This window comes from Perca fluviatilis, chromosome 3 (genome assembly GCF_010015445.1).
Source record: "Perca fluviatilis chromosome 3, GENO_Pfluv_1.0, whole genome shotgun sequence".
Classification (NCBI taxonomy): domain Eukaryota; kingdom Metazoa; phylum Chordata; class Actinopteri; order Perciformes; family Percidae; genus Perca; species Perca fluviatilis.
In genome coordinates this window covers 35,291,341-35,317,806 of record NC_053114.1, presented here as the reverse complement: position 1 = coordinate 35,317,806, position 26,466 = coordinate 35,291,341, and the positions used below count along the sequence as shown (strand labels likewise).

Here is a 26,466-nt window from a genome sequence, read left to right as displayed (position 1 = left end):
GCAGCCCTCACTCTTCCCTACCTTCTGGGGTGGGGCATGACAGCCCAGTGCGCAACATCTTAAGGTCCTGTCAATCTATTCACTGCCCTGACTGGGGTCAACCTTCTGAAGAGCAGTAGGTTGGCAAGGACAAACACGACCCATTTACAAAGACTCCCCTCAGCCAGACAGACAGAAGGCATGGATAAGATATTAAAAAGGCTCGCAGGGGGCTGCTGAGTATCACATGCAGGGATTGCAATGCTCCTGGCACTGTATAAGTATCCAATAAAACAAAAGTATGGGGAGCTAATAAACAAGTAGGGTAAAGAGACGGTGTGTAGACAAATGCACTGAGAGTGGCACTTTGTAAAAAAGTCGATGTTGATGGAGGTTGCTGGGCATTCGAGGAGAGTGTTGAAACCGTCTTATCAGAGTTAATAAAAGGAGAGGGTGTTGCTGGCTGACCCATCATCTCTCTTCTCATCAGTGTGGTCTCCAGGCTCACAGCAGTGGCTAGAGGAGTGGGACCTGGCTCCAAGATTGTGTTTAGATAATGGCCATCTCCAATCATAGATAATCTGGCCCCATCTTTTCTTCACAGACACAGCAGCAGACAAGGTCAGGGGGAAAAAGATTCCTGGCGAGGCGAGGAGGAGATAGGGATGGGGCGGCTCTGAGATGATTTACTGCTGAGATTCACTCAGCTGCCTCCATCACCCTCCGTTAACTTTCTCATCCTGTCGTCTCTTCCCCTCTCGCTCTTTTTGTCTTCCATCTCTCACTCTCTCGCATTCCTCCATGGGCCTTGCACTGAATCCTCACCTCTCTCACTATAGCGAGTCAGATATGTCTACTTTCCCTCATTTCTGCCCCTTTTGGATTGAAGCAAATCGCTCGGGTTTCAAGTAGAGATATAGTACGTGTCTGTTCCTGCACTGGCCACAGAGCGAGTGAGCAGAAGACCCATGCCTCAATTATGTCTCAGTATCTCTGAGTTGAAATCAGAGTTTGATAGAAATGGGCAGGAAAAAACGTGGTGTTAAGCGCATCAAATAAATGTGGACTTTGTGGGGAGAGGTCGGCTGACTCAAGGAACAGAAATAGATTTAAAGGCTGTGAAGCTCCCCTCCCATGCTCCATTCTTTCTTGATAATCCAAGGGAAAAATAAAATAAGACATGAGTCATTGTAATAGACAGCCAGAGAATCCGTTCTGTGATCCACAATGGCAGCCGAGCGGCAGGGTTGCTCTGGTTTTACTTCTCCTCCTGACACTCCCATATCCCCAGAGAGAGGACATCTCTCAGGGACACCGCGAACAAAAGAGGGGCTACTGGAGTCTCCAAATGGAGTAATGGGCCCTAATGCCTGCACAGGCACGTAATCTAGACCCCTGTACAAGTTCCCATGACAGATAATTGCTGATGTCTTGGTATTGATAAATGTGACTCCATTCTAGAGGTACAAATGTCTCGGTGCAGCCCTGGGTTTGACAATCTAGTGGCCCCACTGGGATTGGTGTACCTGACTGCTCCTCGGCCTTCCACAGATGAATCCCTTGCTACTTTCTCTCCTTTAGTCAGTCCTAGCTGGGCTGTCTATTTTCCTTTTAACCGCAGGCCTTCATAGTAAATCTCATTTCATTGTCAGCCGTGACTGTGGTTTACTTCCCTGGCCTGTCTGCTGACTTCCTGTTGCCATTAACGCTCAATATCTCTGTTGGGGCCTGTCTGCTTGGTCTTATTTCATTCTGTGTTGTGTCCTATCCTGTCCTCCAATATAGAAAGTTCATCTGACAGACTAGCAGTGGCTGTGCCAGGCTAAGAGCTCTCTGTATTTCATTCACACTGCCTGTTCATCTGCCGTCTCTTTCTGCTGAAAAAGGGGTAGTAATTGATATTGGGACCCATCCATCCTCCCCTCTTAAGTCCAGAGATCCAATTTATCTTGGTGAGAATGCCGATTGGCTCTCGCCCAGGCCTTGTCGGTCAGACTTTGCCTGTTTTTAGATGGCCGTTAATTAAAGTGCCGCCATGACAAAAATAAGATCTACACGGGTGTGTGTGTGTGGCATTAGAAATGGGCCATCTGATTCACACTTGACCACATAAATTAGCAAAGTGGCTCAATCTAATCTGACCTAGGCAGTCTAAATCACCACTCTGAAATGCAAGCACAGGGCAGACACAGACCGGTTCAATTAGATCCAATTCCACCAATGTAAATCTTTAACAGGCTTAATCTGCATTAACCTTAGTGATGTTATTCACAAATGGCTTGACAATGATCTAGTCAATCACCATGTCACTCAGACTAAAGATGGAAGGAGGAGGCTGTGCAAGAGAATCAGTGCAGTGTCAAACCACATTTGCCACATTTAAATAACACGATGAATGCCTGTGTGTGCAGGTTTACTTTTTAAAGAAGAACATTCTTTTAAAACAAATGGTCTAATTGAACTTGCATATACAGTATGCCAATAGAATTCAACTGGAATTCTCACATCACACATTGAATCACACAGAATCTGACTCAGATATCTTTAAGATGGTTCAACAATCTATACTATAAAACCCCAGTGTTATGACACAGTACTATTAATGAGGCAGACAGATATATAGGTAGATAGGTAAACAGGTGTAAATGTACTTAAGGCACATTTATAGTGAATACTGTACCTGTGTATGTGAGTTTTAGAGAAGTGAAACAATGGCTGTGTATAACAGTCTTAGTTGTGCACTTCTAGATAAAAACAGATACAGTACTGTGTATGAGAGATTCCAACAGATACTGTGTAAAAAGATTCCAAACTCCTTAAATAATGGTATGTCCCACTTTGAGAGACTTATGCTCTCTCTCTCTTCCCTTCAACCAGTGACTAATACATTTATACATTCAGTCAAATTGATACTGTCTCTCTCCAAGTTGTATCTCTGGGGTGTTTGTAAAAGTTTGTGTGTTTGTGCTTATCTGTGTCTATGAATGTTTGGGGTGTTTTCCACTGCCTCTTATCTGTAAGCAGACTTTACTATTACTCTATGGAGATCAAGAGATGGAGATCCTCTACTCTCCTATCTTTTCCATTCCCTCTCTCTCTTTTATTTTTCTCTCTTTATTTCCATTTCTCTCTGTCTTGTCTTTGAACTGCTCCCAGTGACTGTGAACCTGAGACAGCCCCTCTGCTGGCACAGATGGGAAGTCAATAGAAGCAAGTGACCTATATTACGAGCTACTCTACTAACTCCCAGTATGTCTCAAGTGAGAGCAGAATATTAAGGATTGCATTTGCACTGTTCCAGTGTATTTGTGTGTGTGTGTGTGTGTGTGTGTGTGTGTGTGTGTGTGTGTGTGTGTGTGTGTGTGTGTGTGTGTGTGTGTGTGTGTGTGTGTGTGTGTGTGTGTGTGTGTGTGAGTGTGTGTGTGTGTTTGTGTTTTAAGGGGGGTGTGCAACAGAGACCAGGAGAAGGTTAATTACCTCCTCGTCCTTCGCTGTCGGCTGGCTTCACCTGGATGGGCCGGTTCATCTGGAGAGAGAAGTAAAGAGAGAGAGAGAGAGAGAGAGAGAAGGAAGAGAAGGGAAATCCCAGGTTAGCATGACAACGATAAGAGCAACGGCTACAATATGTGAAGTGGGAAGAGAACAAGTGAAATGTGGCAGTGTTCCTGGCGTTAATGTCCTGAGTTTGTCCTGCTCTGTGAGCTAAACGCAAAAATCAAACAGTGATGATGCTGTAAAAGAGATAAAGCTGTTCAGTGCGCCATGCCAACGTGTTTAATTAATCCAGGGCACTGCCTCTAGAGATGCCTGAATTCCCCTCACAGTTCAGCAGAATTAGCACTTTTCAATGACGGAGCCACACTGGGTGTCAGATGGCACTTAGAGATTAATGCCATTACATCAGCCACTCCCAGCCCCACAGGGAGAGGTCCTTTCAGGCTGGCCCTTGCTCTTCCTTTCCCCTCCTGGCTCAGACTTTTTTTTTTTTTTTTTCCCAGTCACCCCCTCTTTTTTCCTCCCCCCCCCCCCTTCCCCCCCCCTCTTTTCCCCCCTCCCCCCCCCCCCCCCCCCCCCCCCCCCCCCCCCCCCCCCCCCCCCCCCCCCCCCCCCCCCCCCCCCCCCCCCCCCCACAAAAGCCCACCCTGCCCCAGCCTGCTTCTTCTGGAAGCTATTGAGAGCCACCAAAAAGCGTAGCAGTGAAACAGCTTGGTAAAGGTTAACAGTAGGGAATCGATAAACAACCTTTGAAGAACCATTTTATAGTGAGGTGAAAGCAAAAACATCGCCAAGCTAACATAAAAAAACCTTTTAAAAACTGCATGCCGTGAATAAAAACTCCCCTGGCGCTTGTTCCTCCCCTGTCTACGGTTTCATTTTTTCTCACTCCCTGGAGTTTCAATATGAAAACAGAAAAACACTCGAACTTGTGCCTTCTCTGAAACAGGAATAGTATCCCCTCTTTCCTTTGTGAAAAGGGTAGGTGTAAAGAGCCACCTTTGAGGACCCTTGCTCATTGAGGCTACCCACGCGTGTCATATTTGGCATTGTGTTTTATATTCGGCATGGTGTTTTTTCTGGCTTCAGTCAGCAGTGGGCCTATCTTTTCTAACTAGGCCATGCGGACAGGTCCAACATGTAAGTGCCAGTGAATGGCACACGGTACTGCCCCCTCAGATCAGTCAGCTAGGGCAGCACAGTGGGTGTTGGGCCCTCAGGCAACGCAGCACTTGACAGCAGTTGACCGCGGCCAAATATAGACCTAAGACTTGTATAGACAAGCGTATACATGGTGAGACCCTGGGGACGTAATGTACTTGCCTAGCAATATGCTGTGACACTGGAACAAAGCTTAGAGAGATGACGGAGGCATCACAAAGACAAGCGAATGAAGCCGCACACACATACAAAGATACTCAGACCGGCACTCACACCCATACAAATGGACCTGCACACACACACACACACACACACACACACACACACACAAATGTGTGTGAAAACAAGAAGCAAAGAGGTAAATATACATCTTCTATTGTCATTTTTCCTAAGGTGGACAACGTTGGAAGTGTTTGACTTTGCAGACACTACCAAGCAAAAGCGATACTGTAAGTCGTCACTAAATTCCATTACTGTATGTTCTCAAGGGGGAAGGACTCCAGATGTTTGAACTGAAGCTCTGGGAGAATGATATAGTCCAGTGTTTAGTGTGGTTTAAGGGCTGAAGGGGCCTTTAGCATCATTACTATCATCTTTGTATGGCCTTGAAATATAATTATTCTATTTCCGGCTGGATAACAGCCATTGATATTCCACAGAATATCTTGACATGTGAGTCTTAGGTCAAGTTCAGGTAGGGTGAAGCATGCAGTATGCAGTGGAGAGTATTAAGGTCAGTTGGAGCATTGTAAGCAGTTTGTTCTGTGTACATATTGTAAGTGTGTGTGCGTGAGTGTGTCCTGACAGCAGCTCAGGTTGGGGGCAGAATTTGTCTCACATAAGAGGTTTAGAGTAGCCTGAAGTCTCAAGATTCCTGTCCGGTGATCAGTCAGCTTCCAGGTCTTAAACGGCAGCGATTGGTCAAGAGGCTTCATTAGTAGCCCCTGAGCCACTGCAGCAACAAGAGTCATTAGACAACCCAAAAGTACACTTGGGGTTGCTAGGAAACCGAGTGGAGGTGGCCAGCAGGCAAGCAAGGCAAGCTGGCCGTTGGTCTGTGGGCTGTTAGCCAATCAATTGGCACTCCTTTCTCTCTTATTTTTCTTTTCTTTACTTGGTCCAAGGAGGTCATAGTGAGAGGGGAGGAAAAAAAAAGAAAAGATTTCTCAACTCCCACCTTCCAGCATGTCCCACTTTCATGTCCCTTTTTAGTGACTGTGACAATGAGTTTTCAGAGCGAGTCTGCTGCAACGTCTGCTCCAGCTTCCTGCCAAATTATGGAGTTCTGCTTGATGCCAAACTATGGAGTTGTGAGTAGCGCTCACATGCATATGGCGGCAGTAAGTTATGTCTGCTTCTCTGAGCTACTTTATAGTGTCTTTATATCTCTACATATATTGTCTTGTGCAAACAGAAGACGTGTTTCTAGTACACGTGCTTACTGCACAGAAATCTTAAAGTTCACTTCACTTTTATTCTCTCTCTCTTACTCTCTATCTCACTGTCACACACACACACACATATACACACACAGAGGCACAAAAAGTCTAGGGGCTCAATAACAGCAGGTGGCTTAGGTGACATTTTAATCCCTTATTACTGAGTGCAGGATTAGCCAACAGATCAAGGCAGAGTTAATTATATGAATTCATCAGAGGCTGGGCGAAGAGGCAGCCTGCTTTCCCCTAGGGCAAGGACCCACCCGCACCCCACCACCCAACCTTTTGCCTACACACATACATTCACCCACACTAAGGAAAAGGACAAGGAAAAGTGACATTCTGTGTGTCTGAAGGGGCTTGCTAGTTCCTTCCTTTCTTCCTTCCGTTCTGCCTTCCTAGCATTGCAGCGGCAGAAAGCTAAGATAACACATACAGTGGAGCCTCCAGAGATGCTGTAAGACAAATGACATCTACTACCTTCCCGTCGGGCCCCGCAAAATGAACGGCATAGACATTGGAAAGGAGGACTACAGGGTTTTTCATCCTATAGACGTGTGGCTGCCGAGGCTGAAAGGAGTTCAACACCCCCCCATCTTGCTTTATCTTTGTCTCTCTCTGCCCCTTTGGCCTCCAAAACCAATATGCTTCCCACCACAGCCCCTTAATGGGTTGATCAATGCTGACAAATAGGCAGCTCATGCTGTCTTGCCTGGGAACTCACAGCCCTGTGCCTGTGTGCTGCTGCACTTAGAGAGGCCATCTCTCTTTCTCCTCATCTCTCTCTTTTTCTGTCTTTCTCTTTCTTTCCCTCACATTTTTTTCCCTCTCCATACTTTCCCCTCCTTCATGCTCTATTTCCTTTATGTCTATACATTCATTTTTTTTTCTTTGCTGTAATCTCCAGAGGCAAATCTATATTTTTCATTCTGTTATGATGAATAAAAGTCAGCTGAAGTCACGGAGGGGTGGAAAACCAACAGTGTGGAAGACAAGAACTTGCTTACATTTTCTAGTGAAGGACTGTGTGTAAGTTTCTGAGCGTATGTCCGTCTGTGTTTGTGTGTGCATGCATTTCATTCTATCTATCTTTGGCTTGTCGGTCTGATTGATAACATTGCAGTGGAGAGACAAGGACACCGCTGGCCTTTGACCATGCTTTGTGAATACCACTGCTCACAAAGCAAGCACTGATACTTTTCCTCCAGTTGAGTCACTTTGGCTGTAACTCTTACACTTTTTTTTCTTTTTAGATGCCTAGCATTATCCCGTGTGAAGATGGACTTTTTAGTGATACAGAGATGAATCGGACAGAATAAATTACACTTGTGAGAAGATCCTGATTTTTAAATTTGAATGCATTCATTTTTCTAACTCCATGTCAATTGTTAACTTCTTTCTCATTTAAAGAAGGCTGGAACAGTTAGTATTTCTCAATTTTAGGGACATGCTAATCAAATATGATTACTTAGTAATATGTATGCCATAACAATTTGTGAATCAGACAGATCCAACTACCGGAGACACACAGATAATTTTGGTGTCTTCTGAGTAGATATTTGGTAAAGTGAGCACTGGGCTAAACCCACAAAAAGTGCTGCTCGTCCAATAAATATCATGTCACTCAGAAAGAGAGCAAGCTACATGCATTCAATATAAAATAAAAAAAATCTATTTAATTGTCTAAAAAGGCTGCAATTAAAATTAGCTTTGCCATATTGGGCCTTATTTTAAGTAGACATTTATAACAATCCGCAAGTGTTGTGACTCACGCACATGACGCTCAAAGAAGGCATATCCAGGCACACCTGCTATTTTTGTTCCTCAGTGAGCATCCACACTCGACAGGCTTGTCATGTGAAGTGGGATATTACGATGAATCATTACGTTCTTAGCCAGTCACATTACTCATCTCATAACTTTGAAACAGATGTGTCAATCACAGTGGCACGTGTCACCAAAGGGAAGAGTCAAGATCAGTTTGTCGAAATTAAACAATATTCTTTTCCATTAGGTGCACAATGGCAAAGGCACACATACAGTTTGTCTCCACAAGTTGGGTGCCAAAGGCTGTTGAACTTAATTAATGTTAGTGGGGAAACTATATGCCTGGTAACCAATTTTTCCATCTTTATTAATGCATAGTTTTACTGTGAAAGAAACACTGATTCATCGTATAACCATATATAACCATAAATAGTCACATTGTCATTCTGGTTGCCTTTAGTTTGTCCTACTGAGGAAATTAATAAAGTTAGATTAATTTAGTTTTGGCTGCATATACATGCAACAACAAAGCCACTACTGCCAAAACTGTTATTAAGCATTATTCTTTTTGAGCCCTGCTAAAACCTCACAATTCCCCAAATAATCCTGTTTACATGACTTCCCCTAGAGAATTGTTGAATTATTGTTTCTACTTCCAATACAACTAACTTGTATGCCACTGTCAAATTTTACTGAAACAGGTACACCAATGTTTGTGCTCTACCATCTATTGTTGTTCACCACAGCTACAGATAAAGCTCTAATGCAACATAAAATGCAATGAAACATAGAATACAGTACTACGTTTGCAAGACCTGTTGAAAGGGAGGCACTGCTACATGCTGCTATTTCCAGATACTGTTTAGTTTTCAAGTCATCAGGTACCATTCTCTTGATAAGCCATCCATTGTTTGATGACTCTCATTATCATTCTGTGATTTCACCATCAGTGAATTAATTGGAGCTGTTGATGCCATTTACAACCTTTTAAGCTCAATTAAAGATGTTTAATGCAGACTGACTTTTCTTGAAGAGGCAACAAAGAGCCAGTGGCCGTGGCTGAGACAGAGAAGCCTCAGTCCAAAAGTAGATATAAAGATGATCAGACCCTGACCTTTGACCAATATAAAGCCACTATAAGTGCCCTGACCTCTGTGATTATTATCAGTGCATTGGAGGTTTAAGTAATTAAGAGTATTCTGTTTTATTGAATGGAATTGGCATTTTTGTCAATAGTCATTTTAAAGTGTCTTGATGCGCTTGTAATTAGTTTAACTGTCCATGATTTGATCCTTGAATACATTAAGGATCTATTCAGGTAATATTGCAAAAAAAAAAAATAATTCCAGCATTTTGAAATGATCTCTCTGTAGACCTGTCTCACTGGCAAGCAAGCTCCCAAATCCTGCACAGCCTGTACTGCACCAGCCCAAATTACTCCTTCCATCACCCATCGTTCACACGTCAGGATATCCTACCCCTCATTTCTGTGTGGAAGAGAAACAGGACCAGCACAGCGGGAATGAGTCGTTCTCTCAAATTGGTGTGCGAGTTCACAGCAGCCTCCCTGTGAGGCCAGCAAGTCAGGTGAGGTTAGGCCTGCAGTGTGTGAGGAGGAGATGGGTTAGAGGGATCACACAATGCCTGTCTCCCTCGAAAACACATGAAGGAAGGCTGTGTCTGCCTCACTGGGAGGAAGAGTGAGAAGGGCCGCTGACAGCTCAGCAGAGGGTGGCTGGCTGTAAAATGTGGCCTATTTTTTAGTTTTAAGCCTGAGCTCCTTTTTAAAGACTAGGTACTGGGCATAGGTTTTGGGAAGGGGAAGGGGGGAAGCAACAGCAAAAGAATGTTGCTCGTAACCAGCTAACAGTTTTCCCTGGTGTGATGCTGCAGCGTCATAGGGAAACATCTGTGTGTGTGTGTGTGTGTGTGTGTGTGTGTGTGTGTGTGTGTGTGTGTGTGTGTGTGTGTGTGTGTGTGTGTGTGTGTGTGTGTGTGTGTGTGTGTGTGTGTGTGTGTGTTTTGTCTTTGTAATCTCGGTCCCGTTCTCCATAATTATCTGGCAATTGATTCCCCCTGGAGAAGGATTTTGGCTTTTAATTTATCTCTATGAATCCGGTATTGGCTCTTTGGTCCTCTGAGAGGCCATCTGAACCAATATATACCGCCCCACCATGCTTGGCCCAGTCCAACCCAGTCTAGTCTTGAAGATTGTAGCCTGCCCTGCATTCATAACAGCCCTATTCTCCCTTTCTATTTTTATTATTACTCTACCGGTGCCCAGCAGGCCTTCTCTCGAGGTGGGACAGAGGCAGACTGAAACAGAAAGTGGATGAGAAATCGAGCCATCATGTTATCCTCTGCTCCATAAAGCCTCTGTTCTCCTCTGACTATAGATGGATTGCTGTGTAGATCACTGCAACCAATGGCCAGTGCACTATATTACATTTATTGCCCTTTTTTTTTCCTTTCTCCCTTCCTCTTCTTCCCGTGGATATGAGAGGGGGTGGAAAGAAGGGCAGGGGGAGTCGGTGTAGAGGTGCAACAGGGGGAAGAGGGGGGTGACGATTCGACACAGTGAGACAAGACTAACAAATTAGTCAAAGTGACAGGGAGTTTTATGAGGTCTGCTCTTGTGAGGCGTCTGCTGCTCTTTCTTCTCTCTCCCTGTCTCTCTCTCTTTCTCTGGGCCACAGGGACACACAGACTGTGTGTGTGTGTGTGTGTGTGTGTGTGTGTGTGTGTGTGTGAGAGTGAGATCTTTGCAAAAACAAAACAATTAAAGTGCATAATAGAATACACACCGCGGATGAGATCATCACCGCATTTTTTAAATTTATTTTATTTTTTATTTTTTTGCCTGTGAAAGTTACAGGAGTGCATATGCACTCTCGCTCTAACTTTCGCTAATCTCGTAACGGGGGTTGTGGTTAACCGCCATATCGCAACGATACGTTCCTTCTTCACCGCGGTAAGAAAAAAATCCATACCGTCACAGCCTTACTGCCAATGCATACATCCAAACACAGAAGTTTAAATGCCCAGACTCAAGCTCTGTACACAAACAAAAAGCCAGAGCATGACTTGCAACAATAACCCGGTGCCTCCCCAGGAGCATCTATCACTCTGCAAGGCCACAGTACAAATGTTTCTGAGCCAGGCCGGAAAAACAGCTAAAGTGGCTCACTGTATAAAGAGTAGTGGGAGAATAATAATAAGTGGAGGGTAATGACACACCATGCATCTGTCAGATTTATGAGTGTATAGCCTGCTCTGCTCCTCTCATACACCTGCCGGGCCGCGGCTGTGCTCCAGCCCATACACACCACAATGCTGATGAGAGGAGTCAGCGGTGAGCAATCGTAGAGCACAGAGCGAAGGGGAGAATGGACCTGGACTCGTTCTGCTGTGGGCAATGACAACATCCAACAATTGAGCACTAAAGTCCCAGTCACACACACACGCGCCAAAATGGTCTGCAAAAATACATAGAATCACAGAGAGCTATTTAACAAACAGGTAGCCAGGATGGTGGACACAGTATGGGGCTCAGAGACAAGAGCATGTGATCCATATACAAAGTATTTGAATATATAGATATACTAAGATATATGTTTTTATTTAAATATAATTATGCTTAAAAACATATGGCAGCATTGTGCAGTGTTACCTAAAGTGTTAATTATGTTCCTAGAAGATGCCACAGTGCTTCAATTTCAATAGAGCACTTTTTTCCAGCAGACGGCATATTCTGCTTCCAGGTTAGCTTCTGTTCTACTGTAAAATCTAGCATTGCACTAGGGAGGAGAAAAACATTGTAATGTAAGCAATGCACATGTATTAATGTAAATACATTTGTATTGTTTACAATGGAAATGTGATAATTAGAGTTGGTATAATGCAGCCAGAGGCTGATGACTGGTCCTTAAACAGCATATTGTTTATATAGAGTTTATCTCTGGTCAGGACATGTGTGGCTGATTGTGTTGTATACATATTGAGAATAGACTTCTTTGTCTGTCCATGGTGGGTTAAGTTTCACATTTGGAGACTATACATTGTGGTCACTGATCAAGGGTTGGATGAGTTTGTCCATGTGCTTACTTTAATTGTAAGTAAAGTAATGTTTAAAATTGTTAATTCAATGTTTTAAATTGAGATTTGTCTTATATTTTCACTAATACATGTTGGACTCAACAGACCATACACACTCCAAACCAGCATTGGGTTTTACCATCACAATCATATTCACATACAGTTTTTACACTCAAATAAAAACATCTGTAACCACAGAAAGACAACCTGTGCCTCAGATGAGATCGACGCTGTATGATCTTAGAATTCCCAGCAGGAAGTGACTTACAGTAAATGTGCACGCATTACGTGACTTACAGTAAATGTCCACGCATTACACGTGTCAGACACACATTGCGTAGGTAATGTTGGGTTAATAATGTAGACATGAGGATGGCACCACATTGACATTTTTCTCTTTTGTAGCAGCAGCATGTGAACATTGCCTGAAAATAGCAGAACCAGGTGGCATACCATGTAAAGCAAGTCAAACAGGTGCCATAGTTAGAGGTTATTAAAATAAAATTTAAAAAAGCAACCTCAAAAGCAGAAACATATCTCCAATGCACATATCTCCATCTGTGCTGCTTTTTTTCACAGACCAAGGTACTTTTGGTCAAGTTAGTGGTAACAGTCAGATGCAACACACACATTCTCAAAGATAATAGAGTTTTCTTTGTTTTGGGCTGTGTTGCGTTCTGTCTGAAATGCATTTTCACTTGAATATGATTAGGTGTTTTTGGAGAATATTTTTGTCTTAGAAGTGTTTTTTGCCATCACCACTGGTTATGTCTTAGTTTTAGATCTCTCCAGGGAGCCAAAAAATCATCTTAACATCTTAACAGATGAACATTTCATGCGTCAGGCTATTGATTCTATGAGGTTTAAGATAAAATCCCATTATATCCTCTCACACACACAGGCTGCTGACAGTATAAGGTACGTATTACATACATCATGCACATGACAACACACACAAAAGAACAATAGATTCAAAACACACACTCAGTGGCTGCTGATAGTAAGGCACGAGAATGAAGACCCTCATGAAACAAACACTATCATAGTTAAATTGTCTCATAAATACACACAGGACAGAACAAACACAGAAATAAAATAATAATAATAATGGAATAGAAGATGTATTGTTGCAATGAGCATTAGAAGACTGTAATTACACAAACAAATGCAGTCATGTGGATAACAAAGCACATGGAGACATACACACTAATGCATACTTGCTCAGTTGCAAACACATGCATACATTTATACACATTCACACATGCTGGCAAACTTGTGCAGAGATGCCTTTAGACACTCTAGCACACACACAGAAGCACACAGCCCTGCAAGTGTGTTCCAAGACGCCGTTAGCACAGAAGGCTGTTTGTGAAAATGATCACATCAATCGAAGTGATAGATAAAAGACTGGGAGCAATTGATAAAGTGCCACAATTATTTGGAAGATGAATGGCTGAATTTGCTTTTGAAATTGGACTGGATCTCAGTGCAATGGAACAGAACTCATCATCATCAATGAGCCTGCCATTAGATTGCTTTCTGTCACAGCCCAATATCAGCCCGGACAATTGGATCCATCTGCCAAATGGGATCAAATAGACCTACTCACACAACATCACAGGTGATGTATAGTGACCATGTGTAAAACATATTACATTGCAAATACACAATACATCATTGTGTATGTTGTTGTGTGTGCTTTGGTAAACTGTTTGCCATCACGGGGATGAGTACGCTCAATAGAAATGATTTGAGATACATTAAAGGAACACAAGTACGACATAGAGGGAAATGATAGCACTAGTTATGCAAGTCGAAAAAAAAAAACATGATGCTTAAATGCCAGAAATTAACCCATCAATTCATATACTGTGCGTTAGATGATTGTAAAGAAAATGTAGTGTTAATAGCTTGAGATAGATGTGAAGTTAAAGGTGGGTTTAAGCAGTAGAGAGAGAATAATGATTTTTCTCACATCTTCCAATAACACTAGGATATTTTTCTTTTATTATTATTATGTAAAAGAATATTTGCAAAGTTGCAACTCATAAAACTTGCACTATCGTATCACATAATTTATTTAAGCCTATAAATCCTTTGGCTTTTGCAGTTATATGCCTCATAATGATGCATTGGTTAACACGGTCTGAATATTTGAGCTGCATAAAAATGGTAATAGATTAAACCAGGGGAGTGTATGGACCTGCAGAGTGTGTGTGTGTGTGTGTGTGTGTGTGTGTGTGTGTGTGTGTGTGTGTGTGTGTGTGTGTGTGTGTGTGTGTGTGTGTGTGTGTGTGTGTGAGCGAGCGGAGCTATCAGTAAAGAAGTATTACTGCAGCTTACACAGGCCTTAGCAAACAGAAGGGAGCATCAGAATGCACTGTATCTTCGCCTGCATACACATGCACAAATCAACAGAAGAGGGACAAACACAGCAGGGGTGTGGAGAGAAACACTAAGTAATGTATTGCGCTGGGAGGGAGGTGACAAGGGTCTGACGATTCAGAGGAAGCGTGTAAATGGGCCGCTATTAAAAGAGAGGAAGGCTGAGAAAACATATTTTCACCTAAAATTAGTTATTTACCTTTTCTGCCTTTAGTGTCTGGGGGCATCTATGGCATCTACTAAATTCCCATACACTATAAATCACACACACATCTGCTTCTACTTATAAATGTTATTATTTAGACTTGCATTATCTCCTGAATCTTCGGTATTTTTTATTCATATACTGTATATACTTTATTGTTGCTCCATAATGACCTAATTACAAAAAGACATTCTATTGTAGTATTATTTATTTATATATACACATATATATACACATATATATATTGTGAGTTAGTCTAGTGTCGTGGAGTAGCTAAGGTAAATGATGACTATCTCTGTCTAAAGCAGTGACAGGCAAAACTTAACAGGAATGTAATTAAACTTTTCCTACGCCTACACTGTACCTATTTCTACCCGTGTTTGCAATAAAATGAGCTTCTTTCTGCTAGTCTGTCAGAGAGTATGTGTACACTGCATCCTGATGTACCCTTCACCATCACATCTTTTTTTAACTCTCATTGTCTCTGTCAAACTCAAGCACAGAAAAATGCATGCATGCACACACACACACACACACACACACACACACACACACACACACACACACACACACACACACACACACACACACACACACACACACACAGACATGTATGCATGTGCAAATGCACTCAGAGCCCCACATACACACATTGTTCCTGTGTGGTCAGTGTCTGGGGGAGCTCTGCAGGGACCTGTGCTGTCAGAAAGCAGACCAAAGATTGTCCCTGGTCCCTGCTCCACCTGCTGTGACAGCTAATTAGGCCTGGCCACAAAGGCTGGCCTGTCTGGGTGCTGGAGTGGGTGTCGTGGCATGGCATGGCATAGCATGGCATGGGGATAACTTGGCCAGCTGATGAGGTGCCCTGCCATGTTGTCCGGGGACATGCTTAACCCGGTAACACCCACGGCCACAGTGGTGTGTTTGCGTCTTAGTTAGGCTCCCCTTCAGTCATTAATTACACTCACACACTTCTATTAGTCCTCCATTTAGGCTAATCAACAAGCAGGGCCCTCCGCTGACATCATTAGCTCTCATAACAAGCAGCATCATTTGGGGAGGAGCCCTTCAGAGCCGGTTGTGAACATTAACCCTTCCTTGGCAGTAATGAACCACCCTTATCTGGTGATGCACCTCCAGGCCTTTTGTCCTGCTCCTGTTGTCCGACACCCCCCAGCATGTTCTTCTTGCAGCGCTGTCATTAGGAGACAGCAGCAGCTAGTGCCAAAGCTGTGGTCGCTCCAGGCAGACAAGGAAGCTTAAATAGCATTGCAGGAAGTTAACACTGCAAGGGGGGGGGCAGTGTATTTTTGGGAGGGTTGGGGATCAAAGGCGCTGAGGAAATGGGATGAGACAGGGCAGTCTGAGCCCTTTGGGTGTGTGTGTTTCTTTGAGTGTGTGTGACTCATATTAGATATGAGGAAAGGAAAGAAACACAGGTTGGAGATGGTGACAGGGAGCTCAGCCGCTTGCCTGGACCAGCAGGGAGTATGGGAAGGGAGACCGGCCCCCTGAGCGACTGCAGAACCTCCTGGGGTTTGAGCTGCTGTTTGGACGCAACATCATAAACACACACACACACACACACACACACACACACACACACATAAATACACAGACTGAGTTCAAATGTGCTAGTTGTCCTCAAGGAGTAAACATGCCTAACTTAAAAGTGTTTGTTATCACTTTTTTAATGCCACACTCATACCTCTCTCTCTCTCACACACACACACACACACACACACACACACACACACACACACACACACACACACACACACACAGGCACGTAAACGCACAAACACCTAGTCCTACCTTTCATGCTGCTGCACAAATGCACACACATATGACCCTTCCATCTAGGGCTGGGACGATTCGTCGACACAGTCGACATCGATTACATAAATGCGTCGACACAAATAATTTGCGTCCACGCGTCACTAAATAAAATAAATAAATAAAACTTGCGTGCAAATAAATTAATGTAATGCGGAGCTAATGTAATGTGGAACTACTGCTAGATACGCGGGTTCTAGGGACACCTAAACTGTAGCTCCGCCTTAGCTCTGAAGCTATACGAGCTCCTCCGCCTACATGCAGTTTTTTGTTAGGTCGATGATCCAGTGAGTGAGTCAGAGATAGCAGCACGAAAAGACGAGTATGGCGAGTGGTGGCAACCCACAAGAGTCCCCCCCGGCCTCTTTAAGAGCGCAAGTTTGGGAAAACTTCGAGACTGTATGGCTGCAGCCTGGAGCCTCCTGTTTCATGTCCTCTCGTCTTGAACGAGACAATAAAACTGTCCAACTTCTCCTTTAGATACAAATAATTAAAGTTAAGTTAAAGGGAAAAGAGCTTGGATGTTAAACAAGAGCTTATTTATTATTTTACCTACTGTTAAAAAAAGCAAATACAGGCTACTCTTTTTGCACTTGCTCTGTTTACTTTAAAGTGATGGTTCGGAGTAATTTACCCTAGGGTCCTTTGCACCACGACCTCGAGCCAAACACCCCCCCAGAAGCTTTTTTCACCTGGGTCTAACATTGGGCGTTAGTTAGAGCGTTAGCTACTGAATAGCTAGCGCGGGGCTTGACGTTAAATCTTTCTTAAATGACTAATAATGCCCGAAATGATACCAAAGGTCTACACTAGTACATATAGGTTATGTACTCATAAAACAATGGATTGGAAAGTTTGTAAGTACACCAGAAGTTTATGTAAATAACACTTGCCTGCTGGCTTCTGCTCTCTGCTGCTGTTGTTGCTGCTGTGAGTCTAACTGCAGGTAGCAGCAGAGAGCAGAAGAGAGCAGGCAAGTGTTCATAAACTTCTGGTGTACTTACAAACTTTTATGAGAGCATAACCTATTTGTACTAGTGTAGACCTTTGGTATCATTTCGGGCATTATTAGTCATTTAAGAGATACAAACGTGGGTCCATTAGCCCCGCGCTAAGCTATTCAGCGGCTAACGCTACTCTAAAAAGCTCAAAAAGCTTCTGGGGGGTGTTCGAGGCCGTGGTGCAAAGGACCCTAGGGTAAATTACTCCGAACCATCACTTTAAGTTTATATTTTTGTATTCCTCCTGAAAGTGACTTTATTTTGTGGTTGGATTGATAGCCTACATCTGGCTTCAGGTTGCACTACAAATTAATTTTACTTGAACAGTGCAGTGTTAAACAATTTTAATAAATAGAGATTTGAACCTTATTGAAATTTGTGTTGTGTAAATTGTTAATAATTGAGCAATGGGAAAATAATCGCTAATTGAAAAATTAATCGTTAGATTAGTCGACATAATCGAAATCGAAATAATTATCGAAAATAATTGTTTGGGACAGCCCTACTTGCATCATAAATGTACATGTTTGTGTGCACATATGTACGTTGTCTGTGATCCAGAATACCTCTTACAGATGCATGCATGCATGCACACACATGCTTCTGCACAACTATGCGGCAGCTGGTACTAGTCACCCTCCACATATTGCCATCTTTCACATACAGTAGATTCACACCTGAACACACAGCTAACTCATGTTATCCAACTTGCAAATGTGTATTTGTATGTAATTAATGCCACCTCCCACACAGATGCACTGTTTTACACTTAATGTGACTTAATCCTCATAAGTCAGGCAAAAGTCACTAATGTATGTGCGTCTGCATGTAAGGTGAATCACCACCTTGGATGTGTTTGTGACGTTGACTATTATAATAATAATAATAATAATAATGAATTTATATAGCGCTTTTCACGAACTCAAAGTCGCTTTACAGGGCAGGTAGATAATAAGATAAGATTCAGGCACAGATGAAAAGGGAAGGGGCGTGGGGCTACGGATAGTCAGTGGTGAAGAGATGGGTCTTGAGGCGAGACTGGAAGATGGTGAGGGACTCAGAGGTGCGGTCTCTTCGGGGAGGGAGTTCCAGAGCCTGGGAGCTGCCCTGGAGAAGGCTCTGTCCCCAAAACTGCGAAGGTTGGACTTGTGGATACAGAGGAGACCGGCTGATGGATGGATCTGAGGGACCGTGAGGGTTGGTACGGGGAGAGGAGGTCAGTGAGGTATGAGGGGGCCAGATGGTGGAGGGCTTTGTAGGTGAGGACCAGGATTTTGTAGGTGATCCGGTGGGAGATAGGAAGGCGTAAGTGTCCATGTCGTAGGCATAATTTAGCTTCCATATTACTGTTCACATTCATTTACCTTCCAGCTTATGTCTTATGTGTTCCATTTGCTTGCTGCAACTGCATCAAACTGTCTAATACACTGTTTTCTGTAACTAGCTTGTGTAAAGCCATGGACAGTGCTGCTCTGGGCAATTTGGATGTGGTCAAAGTTGTAAATTTCCAGATCATTACACACATAAAAAAAACCACAGGCAACCGTATCAAGATCATTTCATGCAAGCCGTGTGGGCGAGTTGTTGGCAACGCAGAGCCAAATAAAGACACCAATGCATATGCATTATGGACACAGAAGCAGGAAGCAATACATACTTACTGTACTGTATGTGCTTGGCAAGCAGCTTGCATTATAATGAATGGGGCACCGTAATACGTAATCCATTGTTAAATAAATCCATGGTAACTAATCACCTGTGTATCTGGGAGCAAAGAACTTAACAATCGTAGCCAGCTTTAAGGACCACAGACCAGGTTCAATAATTTACCAGATGAGAGCCATGGACCACGCTAAAAGTAAGCAGGCCAAGAAAAGTACAACAAAGTCAGAGAAACCTTCATTAGACTCATGTGCGCGGCTTCAAGTTGATTCGGAATGCACAATCCTAGCCAATTACTGCATCCCAAACTTTTGCTCAGGGCAATGTGTAGCCCTCTCTGTTCTTTACTTATTAATCCCTGGCAGGCCTGCTGTATATTGTCCTGATTGGCTGTTCATTGTGAAAAATGCGTGTCATCCTCTGTCTCACTCACCTACCTTGTAACCATTGCTGACCAATAACTGAATTTTCCTGTATTCTACAGTAAGCTGTAATTTAGAAGGGTATACATATGTCGCTGCTCTCTGTGGGCTATTGAGGCAGAACCGTGAAAACCAAGGCTTCAAAGTTGTCACTGAATAATGTGGCCGTGTTGGTCAATGCTATGTGATACACAAGCTGCGGTGCAACTTTGAAGTGCAAGACATTTTAAAGATGTTGCTAATGGCAAAAAAGCTGAACTTTTCCTCCTGCCACAGAATATTATCAGAGTAAACGCTCAAACTTCAGAAAAGGAAACAGTGGTGCACTGTGTACAATACTGAAATATGTTAGTGTACCTATGTTTGTTTGTTTGTTTGTGTGTGTGTGTTTTTTTTTATTCATTTGTTGGTTCTTTTTGCTCATTTGCAAACCCACAACAAACAAGCATATGCACACATTCAATCATGCGTGCACACATGTAATTTGTGTCAAGAGAGGTTGGTATGAAAAGGGTTAACACACTATTTTCTAGCTCTTATCGGCACTTGTAAAAGGATAAGGAGAGGAAAAGTGGGAGATAGAGGGAGGGGGGAGCGAGAAAATGCCATTTGGGGGGAGAGCCAAGTGGGTCTGCTAAACGAGTGGATTCTTATGCAAATACATGCTAATTTATGCGCACAAGGCAGTGGCAGTGCCCGAGGCTGCTTTGATTGGCAGTTGCAGGTCTGTGTGTGCTGAGGAGGGACGCTTGGCTCCGGGTGCTTCTGTAAAGTTGGGCACGGCTGCCTCTCCATGTTCTACATGCTCTGGATCCACCGACAGCACACGTCTGTAGCCTAGCCTCTCCACCGGACTAGTCCCAGCAACCAGCAGGGCTCCCATCCAAAAAACTCTCCACACACCAAGAGCTCAGCTCAGCCAGCTTCAATTCCTGCATGGCTGGAAGCAGCCAAGGCATCATTATAAAATCAATGCCCCAGCTTCGTGTGTGTGTGTGTGTGTGTGTGTGTGTGTGTGTGTGTGTGTGTGTGTGTGTGAGAGAGAGAGAGAGAGACAGAACAGGAGGTGCAGCGTTCTGGGCTTGTTTGTGTGGATTCTAGGGGGTGTTTGTGAGTGGCAGAACAGCAGAGGTGCCGATGCAATGCTCTCCACGCTCACTAATGGGCTGACAGAGAGTCTCTAGGTCAGGGCCTCCCATTACTTCAGGAGGCAAACTAGCTAAATGAATAGGAACCTGAACCTAGCTATCACCCAGAGGAAATGTAAATGCCATTTGTTTCTGTGGCAAGGTGTTGTCATGCAGAGCAGTGGTACATCTTGATAATGTAAACATAAATTCCTGAATACGGTGATGCCAGAGTAATTGGGTGGCTGTTATTTATCATTTTTGGCAGTTTTTTTTTTTTTTTGTATTTGCAAGGCAGGAGGAAGAAAAGCAAATTTAGCCGGGCGAGGATAAAGCCATTACTCTGTCTATTACTCATTCTCACAGGCCCCCAGGCCAATAGAAAAACACTTTGAATTCACCAACATAAAATAGAATATGTTCCCTAAAATAAAGTGCATTCTACGCTACCTCATAAATATACTCTGCCATGATGAGGTTTGTTGGAATGAAACAATGGAGCCATTTTTTCCCGCTATTTCTCTGCAATAATACATACACATACAGTATATGTATGGCAGTATTCATGCATATTATTTTAGTTAAAAACATCTCATTCTAATGTGCAACCATGCTTGTCCCCCACACACACACACACACAGCTTTTCACATGTGCCAAAGCAGAATGGGTATTTTTAAGGTCTGTAATTATATTCTCTGCAGTGTGTAGGCAGCGAAATTACTCGGTTGGCAACCCCAGCACCCCAATCCCACACTCCCCGCATACCCTATCTCAATGGGAAATAAAACAAAACCATTTAGACAGATCTGGAACAAACACATCCAGACCTTTTGTTTGTCACACCTGGGGACCACAAATGGATTCTCATCATAAAGTAGATTGAAAATGTATGCTTATTTACAGCAGCATCTCTCTCATTCAAAATATTACAGCGATTTTGCCATGAAGTGGCCCTGTGTCTGCCCATGTTGTCCTCACTCGAGTAATCTCCCCTCTCCAGCTTTTGATGACACCAGAGACACAATGTGATGTTCCCTCATCACCCATCACACGTCGCCCAGCGTTGGCTTTTTGAAATAGCACACGTGCCATATGCATATTTCACCCCCCTCTGCCATTGTAGAAGCAATGAATAATACATCTTTTATTATATTATTGCAAGAGATTTGTAACACTTGAAACAGAATGCAATATGCAGTTTATCTCCATGCATGGCGAACACAAGGTGCTTCCGTAGCGTCTGTCTGTGTCACCAGGCGAGAGGGGAAGAAAAGAGGAGAACAGAGGAAACAAGCTTGTGTTACTCCTGACAGTCCATCAGGTTCCCGGGGCAATTATTCTCCCAGCTAAGGGGTTGGATGCTAAGGCTTGTGACGGCCTTCGTGCGTGTCTACACACTTAAACAAAGGATGTGTCATTTTTTAACATGTCTATGTGCTTTGTGTTACTTTTCAACCCAGCATATGTTAATAGCGGGCTCATGTTGGCATGTATTTCGGTATTAGTGTCAGTGGCCAAAATCCTTGTAAGCTGTTGTGACAATTTGACTGTAATACCAGCCATATCTTTCTACAGTATCTTGTCTATACGCATACACAACAACAAAACATCAGAAGATATTAGAAAATGGCTCCAATAACTCCATTAAATACACAAGATATCATTGAAAAAGTTTGCGCACCATACTTTTTCAGGCTTTTTGTTCAGTTTACTAACCTTTCAGGACCTGGGAATTATAACATTCATTTCCCATACTCTGCCGACCTGTGTTGAAAATCTGGCATTATTAAAACCCACCCCTAATCATCAAGCGCCTTTGTTTTGCGGCCGCAACTGTGGTCCATTTTGAAATGTAATTTCCTGAAGTAGAGGGTTCGAGAGCTGATGCCATTTTAAATGGAATAATTGAAGTGTTTTTTGTTCCTGCCTGTGTGAGCAGCCATGTCTGTCGTTGGCCTGCATTGTCCTCTCAGAGATGGAAGGGTGAAAGCATGGTGAAGGCCTGCAGTAATCCCTCCAGCCTCTATCGTTTAATTTGACGAGGAGGCGTGAGGTGAGCTGGAAGAGGAAATACGTCCTCGCTGTTGCTGTATACTACTTGAGAGCTCATTCACTGCCTGGGGCTATTGACCACACCATGTCAGGTTCTATGCTAGAAACGCGTCCCCACACAACACTTAAATTGCATTTGGACCTTGGCTGGGGTGAGCAAATGCCTGGCCAGAAATCAATGGAAGGATACAAGCCTCGGTGGACACGGGAAGGCGTTAGCTTTCATTCTAGCTATTGATGAATGCCAGATACATTTCATCAAACTACTGTAGCTCACTGAGTTTTTCTTGACTGTACTCATGCATAATTTGAGATGGGGTAGTTGCTTAAAGAGATTTTTATTGTCAAAAGTTGGGATATGGTTTCAGTGTTGTTGTTTTTTTGTGATAGCCAGGAGCTGATAAGCCTGCAAACGTCTTGAGGAAGGTAGGTTAAAAATTTAAAAAAGAATAAGTAGGTGGATAAATAAACATTGTCTCCCAGCTTTGCTTCGCTGATCTGTGACTAACTGGATAGCCATTAAGGTTTAAAAATCCCAGAGTGTGAAACAGACTGGAACACATTGAGCTTCGGCTCAGCATAATAGATTTTCATTTCCTTAATCAACTTCCTTATTCATCCTTTTTTTCCCAAGGAATTAATATAGATCAGTGTAAATGGGAGCCAAATACGTGAGTGGCAGCATGCGGGGAGCAGGCTCAGTGGAGGAGAGCAGGCTTTTCTCCTTCACCAGGAACAGCATCTGTTGCTCCCCTGCTCCAACGCTATTTACAGAGAGCTGCCATTATTTACGCCTGATGAGATTATATCCAATTTGCCAATCCACACTGTTCACAGAGACATGGACAACACAAGCGCTTAACAAGGAAGTATCATAGTGAGGCTTGTCAGACCGGCGCATGTGGTTTCCGATTCAGCATTGGCCGAAACATTGTGAGAACCATTTGTTGCTATGTAACACACAAAAATATGATTCATATTTGGTTCTGTGAAGGCAAGTGGCGGTGCAAACACCTGTGCACGTACACACACTCTTGCACACATGCCAGGTTTAATAAGTTAAATAGCAATTTCAATGTGTAGTATTCGTGGCTATACCAAATAAATACAGCCTGAATTACCCACTGCTTAGTCACCATTAGCATTCAGGAGAGGCCGACAAAGTGAAGCACCTCAGTAAAGAGACAATATGTATACTGAGATAAGGATTACACAAAGCTCTTAGGATAAAATTCTCTCCTCACCATGTAACACCCCCCCACCCCCCTTCACAAAGCCACCAGAGCCACATATGATGTACACCTCTGCCTAAATAATGCGCCTAAACCTCAGATGAATCCTTGGAAAGTTTGATGTGCCAGCTTTCAGCTCTAGGCTAGGTGGGTGAGTGTTATTTTTCAAGTGAAATAATGCACAGTGAATATTATGTGCAAGTGACTTTTTTTGTGGATTGAAATTCTTTCTCTGACTTCAGGGACTTCACAGAAAATGGATTTATTTACGTCTGTGTTTGTGTGCGTGCATGCATGCGTGTGTCTATGACAGTGTGCAAAAAAGACAAGAACCAAAAAAGAAATGCCAAAAAAAAAGGCTGCAGAGAGAGGAAGTGACAACGAAACAAAAGAACAAGAGAAGACCAAGACAGAGGAGGAGAAAGAGACAAAGGCGACGAGAATAAAATGAGGTGACAGAGAGGAAGAGAAAAATAAAAAATAAAAATAAAAAAAACAGGCATGTCAAAAGTGAAATAATAGAGAAAAGGGGGAGAGAAAGGAAGACACAGTACCAGACAGAGAGAGTGAAACTTTAAGGAGGATTGGCTGTGGCAACAAAAACGTTTTCTCTATGATTGCAGTTCCCTTCGTAAATAACGTATAGTGTCAGTTTTAGCTTTTTTTTTTTCAACATAAGAACAATTCAGATGCCAGAAGAAGAAAAGATATACTAAATTGTCAATTGAAATACATAAGTTGACTTTTCAAACACTCAAAACTGTCATATACAGTATAAACCCATCAGACTGCAAGGAGATTAAAACAAAATAAATATTTTTCCTTTTAACGATAGGGATTTAGGTGCATATTGCAGCACTGTCATCCATCAGTATTGCCATAGTAATTGGCCTCTACGATTACACCTACAGTGGCCCAACATCTTTTTTGGCTGCTAATAAAGTTGCACTTTGTATCAGAGAATCTTTGCTGCGAGTAGCTGAGAAAATATGACTGTGATCTGTCTGTGACCGATCTTTTAGCACTAGCTCACCATTACTAGAAGGGAATGATGATTGCTGATGTTCCTGGGTCTGCTAATGGATTCCTCCAAAAGAACACACACAAATAAGAGGAAAAGAAAAATATACAGGTTCTCTCTGCTTTGCTATTCAACGAAGACGAAAGAAAAAGAGTTGTATGAAGTTGTGACATGTTCCTTTTTTCTTTTCTTTTTTCTTCCCTTTACCGATGACTGTCACTGCCCGCTGTCCACTGTGCACGTTAACACAATAGGAACAAAACACACACACAAACACACACTGCACATCCCTCCTCTTTTGCCAGCGGATAACCCTGTGATGTTATACCCTTGCAGGGTGCAGCATCTACTATAAGCTCCTTTTTTGTCTATTGAAGAAAGGCGTTCCACTCTGGTAGATTACGGTCAGGGGCGATTAAGATCTGTGCCTCACTGAAGCAGGGAAAAGGGAAAAAAGGGGACGTGCTCTGTGTAACCTAAAAAAGAGAAGACGGAGGAGATAAAACAGATGAAATCCTTCCTTCACTCCAGATCCCCAGGCTGCTCAGTGGGCGTGGTGATCCCAATGCATGAGCAGCATCATTGGCTTCTCTTTCTTTGAATGACTCTGTCTTTCTCCTTGTCTCTTTTTTTTTGTAACTCTCTCCCAAACTGCATCTCCTTGTCTCTTTTCTCACCTTACTGCTCTCAAAACAGAAGAAAAAAGATCCCTTGTGTGTCTGTCCTTCACTTTGATCATTCTCCAGTCAGAGTATTATCAGTGCACAGTGGCATCAGATGTTGCATTTCATGATGCTGGATTCCTTTTTTTTGGAGATCTAATATGAGCTCAGTCTGCTGTTGCACTTGTTGTAAGTCAGTCCGGATAAGTGCATCAGCAATATCGCTAACACGTCTGTCTGAAAATGTATCTTGCCCTTTTCTGGACCACAGATTTTTAATAAAGTAGACAGTTTAAACAGTTTAAAGGTCCAATCAGTGATAGGTATATTGAGCACAATATTTAGGATGTAAGTATGATTTTCATCTTGGTGGTGGTTTGCTTATATTAAGCTCTTGATTAATAATGCTAATTCAATTTTCCATATAGAGTTTTTATCAGTCAAAACAGTATAAAACGAAAAATCACAAGACAATAACTTCTCCCCTCACTATTACAGCACAACTTACTTAGTTACATAGTTACTTACTTGGTAATAAACATAAACATGGAATAAATGATACTGTATAAGAACACATGTATCAATCTAGATCGTCCATAGCCAGGAACAAATGTCCCAGAAAACAAATTTTGATTAAAAAATAGGCTATACCTCTATAAGTTTCACAAACAGCCATCTCATGATAACAATCAGTGAATACATTTGGAATCAAAATTTGGATTTAAGGATATAAGATGAATAGTGCAGCCATTCCTGTATATGGAAATATCTCTGTGCTGATTTCATTGATCCAGAGCTGTGCAGACACTGCTGCAGCTGCAGTGACTGATTTAAGTTATCCGATGACTGAATGACAATTATTTAAAGTTGTGAGCCTCATCAAATGATGGAATCGGCTGCTTTGCTGTCACAGCAAATTCTGCA

General features: G+C 42.8%; 1 protein-coding gene across 11 annotated transcripts in view; it reads right to left on the bottom strand.

Annotated features, from left to right (window-relative positions):
• Positions 1 to 26,466, bottom strand: part of celf6 (CUGBP Elav-like family member 6) — a 145,183-nt gene that overhangs the window by 48,498 nt on the left and 70,219 nt on the right. For all 11 annotated transcript variants that reach the window (XM_039796085.1, XM_039796079.1, XM_039796084.1 and 8 more), the window contains exon 3: positions 3,457 to 3,505. In XM_039796085.1, the coding sequence (XP_039652019.1) occupies positions 3,457 to 3,505 (49 nt within the window). The remainder of the gene's footprint in view (positions 1 to 3,456; positions 3,506 to 26,466) is intronic.